We start from the raw sequence: 6,481 nt of genomic DNA on the forward strand, positions 1-6,481 counted from the left end.
CACAAACCCCCCTTAGGAGTGCCCGGGGCGCCCCTGCCGGAAGATCTACAAGAGCTACAGCGGGATCGAGTACCACCTCTACCACTATGACCACGACAACCCCCCCCCGCCCCCGCACACCCCCCTGCGCAAGCACAAGAAGAAGGGGCGCCAGGCCCGCCCTGCCAACAAGCAGTCCCCCAGCCCCTCCGAGACCTCCCAGTCCCCGGGCCGGGAGGTGATGACCTACGCCCAAGCCCAGCGGATGGTGGAGGTGGATCTCCACGGCCGCGTCCATCGCATCAGCATCTTCGATAACCTGGACGTGGTGTCTGAGGATGAGGAGGTGCCTGAGGAGGTGCCCGAGAACGGGAGCAATAAGGAGAACACAGAGACACAGAGTGTCCCACCGAAATCTGGCAAGCACAAGAACAAGGAGAAGCGCAAGGACTCCAACCACCACCACCACAACGCCTCGGCTGGCACCACTCCCAAGCTCCCCGAGGTGGTGTACCGGGAGCTGGAGCAGGACACCCCCGATGCCCCGCCTCGCCCCACCTCCTACTACAGGTATTGTCCGGGACTGGGGTGTGAGGAGGCACGTGGGCAGCTCTGGCTTGTGCCTGGGGTCTGGAGGTGGAATTGGCTCCATTCTGTGTATGGCTGATGGAAATGGCCTCTGCCTGCCTTTCCCAGGTCCCGTGGAGCTGGCCATGCCATGGCTTCAGGCTCTCAAAGCTCTGTCCTGGTTTTGAGGGGTCCGTGCACCTGCAGAGCACTCTTGGATTACTAGCAGTTGGGTTGCTGTGCTCTTCCTTTGCTGGGACAGCAACATGGTTACAGCAAAAACAGACTCTGTCCTCCTGTCTTCCCCACCACTCTTTAGAGGTGTTCTGGGATAGCTACAGAGCACCTCAGCACCAACTTTTACCCATCAGATGTGTCTGTTTGCAGGCTTATTGTGTCTTTGTTGTCTGGTGTTTTTTCCATGAGTGGCATGGTGAGTGCAGTGGCCCAAAATAATACTTCAAGTTCGGAGTTAATATCGAGCCAAAGTAGGGTTTGTACGGCCACCCTAGCTGTCCTAGTTGCCAAGTGCCCTGAGAAACCAGCACTGCGTTCCAGGGGGATGTGATTTTGTGTCAGGGTATTAGAAAAGAAACCTCCCTGAGATGTCTGACATGGCAGGGGGTGGTTGCCATCAATTGCAGCAGCGGCCTCGGGGTTCCACCTCTTTCCTCTCTGAATAACATCCCCTCACCTGCCACTCAGAGTGAAAGAGAAGAGGGTGCAGCCACCCTAACCGGGATTAACGAATCGTGATGCCTCTGTGCCTGGTTCCTGTTGTGTCTTGGGCACAAGACCACTGTCTCCAGAGCATCTGGCACCTGCTCAGTGGCTTGTGCAGGCTCCAGTCTTGTGCTGATGACTCCCCAAGGCCCGTACCTTGCTTGTTAGATGAGGTTAATTGTGTTTGTGTTGTGCCTCATGCGCTGTTGTGCTGCTGCACTGCTCAGGGTGCAGCAGCACCTCCTGGCTCTGCACCTTCCTGTTCTGTCCCTGCTTTTTTAATTTGACTTATGGCTCAACTATGTGTTAGAGTCCTGCAGGAGTTAGGATTGAGCAGCTCCCTGGCCCTGTGGGTCATGCCCTCACCCTCCTGTGCTATCATTCCAGGTACATCGAGAAGTCAGCAGAGGAGCTGGATGAGGAGGTGGAGTACGACATGGATGAGGAAGATTACATCTGGCTGGACATCATGAACGAGCGGCGGAAGACTGAAGGCGTGAGTCCCATTCCCCAGGAGATCTTTGAGTACCTGATGGACCGGCTGGAGAAGGAGTCCTACTTTGAGAGCCACAACAAGGGGGATCCCAACGCCTTGGTGGATGAGGATGCTGTCTGCTGCATCTGCAACGACGGGGAGTGTCAGAACAGCAACGTCATCCTCTTCTGCGACATGTGCAACCTGGCTGTGCATCAGGAGTGCTACGGGGTGCCCTACATCCCGGAGGGACAGTGGCTCTGCCGACGGTGCCTGCAGTCGCCCTCGCGAGCTGTGGACTGTGCTCTCTGCCCCAACAAGGGGGGGGCCTTCAAGCAGACAGATGACGGGCGCTGGGCACACGTGGTCTGTGCCCTCTGGATACCCGAGGTGTGCTTTGCCAACACCGTCTTCCTGGAGCCCATTGACAGCATCGAGCACATCCCGCCTGCCCGCTGGAAGCTGACCTGTTACATTTGCAAGCAGCGTGGCTCTGGGGCTTGCATCCAGTGTCACAAAGCCAACTGCTACACCGCCTTCCACGTCACCTGTGCCCAGCAGGCCGGGCTCTACATGAAGATGGAGCCCGTCCGGGAGATGGGGGCCAATGGTACCTCCTTCAGCGTGCGCAAAACTGCCTACTGCGACATCCACACGCCGCCGGGCTCGGTCCGCAGGCTTCCCGCCCTCTCCCACAGCGAGGGGGAGGAGGAGGATGAGGAGGAGGAAGAGGAGGGGAAGAGCTGGAGCTCTGAGAAAGTCAAAAAAGCGAAGGCCAAGTCTCGGATCAAGATGAAGAAGGCGCGGAAGATCCTGGCGGAGAAACGAGCCGCGGCACCCGTGGTTTCTGTGCCCTGCATCCCCCCGCACAGGTACGACCTGCTGCCCTCCCTTGACTGTGGAGAAGTGTCTCCCTTTCTTTGTGCCTTGTGTCCCACTTTCCACATGGGCATTACCGCCTTCCACTCCTTAGCTTTTCACACAGGTGCTTTTTGCTTTGTTCTCGCTGTTGGTGGTTTCCTCTGGGAGTCCTGCAGAGGGGCAGGGTGATGTGCTGCCCCACAGAGGTGTCTGGGCCCTCGGTGGGGCAGGAAATCGCTGCTGTTAAACTAACGGCAGAGAACAAACTAGGCCGGATGCATCAGGAAGCAGCTGGGGGTCCCCACTGCTCCTTTCCTGTTGTGCTGACCTCAGATGTTGGAGTCAGTGGAGAGGGAGGAGGGGAAAAAGGGCTGCTCTCCTTTCTGCCAAGGTTTGTTTTCTCCTAGAGTTGTGCAGGGGGAAAAAAGAGAAGTGTGGGAGGGATTCAGGCCTGGGAAATGCATGAACCCTGGTGGCTGTTGTGGCTCTGGAGCAGAGAGGTCTTGTGTTGGGATCCCCGGGTCCTGCTGAGCACATCCCAGCAACTGCTTACCCCTTGCTGGGCTTCCTCAGTGTTTTGTGCCAGTGACAGGCAGCAGCTCTGCCTTGGTGCTGCCAGTGGGGGGCTGGCTGGAGAGGACCAAAATGTCCTCAGCCGCATGCAAAAGCACACAGAAGCATCTTAGGGCAGTTTTGGATCTCGCCGTGACTCTGTGCAGGCATCCCAAAGGGGAAGCACAGCTTTGGTATGCAAGCATTTGTCTTCACAGTTTTGAACAACTACCCCGAGCTGCTGAGCTTTTCTCCTCCCTGTGGCTGGAGCTCTGCCAGGGGTGGAACTCCTGACACCCTGGCATTGTACCTGTGGCCCCTCAAGCACAGTGGTGACAGTGCAGGGACATGGGACCTTGGAGACTGTCTCCTATGTGGTTGGAGGGGAGCAGGGAGAAGCTGTGGGCTTTGCTCTCTGGGCAGCACACTGGTGCCTTGTGGAGGCAGGTCTCTGCTTACAGGGCTGCTGGCTTTTTGCCATGGTCTGTCTGTGTCCTAACCCCGTGTTTTTGCTCACTTGGAGCTTGCTCTGTAGCCAGAACTTCTTATGTGTGGACATGTTGGCAGGCAGTTTGTAGGCTCTTGCTGCTATCATTGTGCTCCCAGCAAAACCCACACTGAGCTAGAAGCTGTTAACCTCTCCCCAGGCCTTCCTGTTGGGATTAATTATTCTTCAAGGGCTGTTGCCAGAATGCCAAATGTCTTCCTGTGGGAGCTGTGCTTGGCTGGCGATAGCACAGGAGGCTGCTCAATTCAGTGGAGGCTGATGTAAGTTGGGTCATCTCCTGTGAGGAGCTGGAGATGCTGGGGGTGCATCATTTAGGCTCCCCACTTGCAGAGCATCTCTGTCTGATGTTGCTAAACAGAGCTGTCCCAGCCTCTCCAGGCTTTCTGCTGTTGTAGAAAGGAGGAAAGTCCTTTTTGTGGCATTTTAGGCTGTTTAGGGTTGTCTTTTCTTAGCTTGGATAGGAGCTCTGTTCTGCTCGTGCCTGCTGTTCCCTCCTTGTGCTTTGCCAGGCTTGGCCAAGTTATGGACTCCCTGGGGCTCCAGTTTGTCTGGTAACATTTGGCCGGGGACTTTGTCACCATGAGTGGCCCTCAGCTGGGGAAATCATGGGTTTTGGATGGTCTGTGGGAGCTGTTAAAGGTCTGCCCCCTGATGTGGCTGTGTCATACCCTGACCTGGTGCAGCCTGCCCCCAGCTTTTGCATTTTTTACTGGCAGGAGGTAGAAAGGAAAAGTCTGTTTTGGAGAGGCAAGGCTGGATGTTTCCTGGTGTCCTCCACTGCTGCTGACTCAGGGGGGTGGTTGCCCTGCGTGACTCGGTGTTACAGAAATTCCTGTCTGTGTCCTGTGATCAGGGAGATATTATCTGAATTTTCCTCTTGCTTTTTTATGTGTGGGTGTCATAAGGAGACCCAAATGTGTTTGCACATGTTCTGCAGTCAGGAGAGCACTGGGAGCAGCTGAGGGCTGGCATCCCCCCCTGCAGGGAAAGGGTGTTCCCTGCCTGAGGAGCTTCTTGGCTGCTCTTGGGTGGCCTTGCTGCTCTGTCCCCCTAGCCAGGGCTTCTCCTGTAGCAGCCAAGCTTGTCTTGATGGGGTGTGTGGTTCCTCTCCCTTCTCCAGGCTCAGTAAGATCACAAACCGTTTAACCATCCAGAGGAAGAGCCAGTTCATGCAGAGGCTGCACAGCTACTGGACTCTGAAGAGACAGTCCCGGAATGGTGTCCCTCTGCTCCGCCGCCTTCAGACACACTTGCAGTCACAAAGAAACTGTGACCAGGTAAGGGCTGCTGGCTGGGGGGGGGGGGGGGGGGCCGGGGCTGGCGTGGCTGTGCCCGTATGCTTCCTGCACCTCCAGAGCTGTGGGCTCGGAGCCTTTGCTGCATGTGGTGCTTGCAGGCACAGAGGGGGGCCGGGGTACAAGCTCCCAGGTGAGGAAAGGGCAGCCCCAGCCGCTTTTGCTGCTTCACCTTCTCCTCTGCTTTTGGTGCTCAGAGATTTTCCAGGCAGTGACACTTGGCAGCCTGCCACAGGAAGGGAATCCTGCCACACAGAAGTTAGCTCCTTCGTCATGCCTGCCTTTAGCCAGTGGCAATGACAAACCCTGTCAGAAGTGGCTCAGGTCTGCGGCTGCTGTGTCAGCAAGCGTTGAGAGAGGTGGCCGGAGATCTCCAGAAACAGCCTGGGAGGAACCAAGGCCTCTCTTCCAGTTTCTGAAACTGCTCCAGGAGTGCTCCCTGTGTGAGCTGCTTCCAGCCCACTGTCTGCCTCTGCCCTTAGTCAGCGCTGCACAGATGTGAAGTCTCTAGTGCCAGAGAGAAAGATTTTTCTTCTGGTTCCTTGTCTGAGCTCTAAATCTTTCTTTCTGAGCCCTTTGAAGACTGTAACTGGGCAGGGGTTTATCCTGCCTTTTCCCCCTTTCATATTTATTTGCTGGAGAAGAGCTGAGACTGCTTTTGCTCATCTTTGGCTACAGCAGAATTAAAGTTGGCATTTTTCTTGCTCCAGAAGTGAAAGCAAACAGAGCTATGTTCCAGTTGCCCTTTGCTGGGGGGACCCTGTTGTTGTTGCTCTGTGCTGTTGGGCAGCTGTGGGCAGTTGGTTGTGTTTGGAAAAGTATTTCCAGAGGCACAGGATGTTCGCCTCCTTGGCTCGATGGCCAGGGAGCAGCTCTGGCCAGAGGTAGGGCTGTTTCTGACTCACCCAGCGAGGTTACAACAAGGGCACTGGGCCCTTCACCAAACCAGTGGGTCAGGCATCTTATCACCGTTTGACTCAGGTTCGACAACAGTACTCCCTCCCACCCAGGTAGGGAAGGAGAGAGAGAAAAAGAGAGAGACTTGGCTGGATTGAAAACTAAACTACATAGCTTTAATTAAACACTATTGATATAAGAAAATATATACAATTATATACAAATATGTTCAGGTACGTGCAAAAGCCTCTCGCCTCCCCCCACCCCAGCAACTCCCACAGCATCTCCTGAGCTGCCAGTAGTCCCGAGAAATCCCGGAGCTGCTGGAGGAAGCGCAGAGTGATGAGGGTCAGGAGAGCTGGAGCCTGGGGGTCAGTGGTGATGGATGGACGGAGTCCTCCCCGGACGCCGGCCATGGACAGAAGAGAAGGGAAGAAAAAGCAGGAAGGAACTTGTCTTCTGTGATCTCTGACCTTCCTCTGAGCTCACGTAGATATATGGAATAGAATATCTCTGGCCAGTTTTGCTGTCTGTCTAACTCAGTGTCCTACGGTGGGGTCACAGATCTCCCCATAGTGTCTGAGGCGGCAGAGTGAAGGTGTGACCTTGAAGACCCAGCAGTTA

General features: G+C 55.6%; 1 protein-coding gene across 1 annotated transcript in view; it reads left to right on the plus strand.

Moving 5' to 3' along the window:
• BRPF1 (bromodomain and PHD finger containing, 1) overlaps window positions 1-6,481 on the plus strand; it is a 28,018-nt gene that overhangs the window by 745 nt on the left and 20,792 nt on the right. The window contains exons 2-4 of the mRNA XM_009999316.1: window positions 17-549; window positions 1,657-2,616; window positions 4,786-4,942. Coding sequence (XP_009997618.1) covers window positions 17-549; window positions 1,657-2,616; window positions 4,786-4,942 — 1,650 coding nt within the window. The remainder of the gene's footprint in view (window positions 1-16; window positions 550-1,656; window positions 2,617-4,785; window positions 4,943-6,481) is intronic.

The sequence above is a fragment of the Chaetura pelagica genome, unplaced genomic scaffold (genome assembly GCF_000747805.2).
Source record: "Chaetura pelagica isolate M959 unplaced genomic scaffold, ChaPel_1.0 scaffold316, whole genome shotgun sequence".
In the NCBI taxonomy this organism is placed as follows: Eukaryota; Metazoa; Chordata; class Aves; order Apodiformes; family Apodidae; genus Chaetura; species Chaetura pelagica.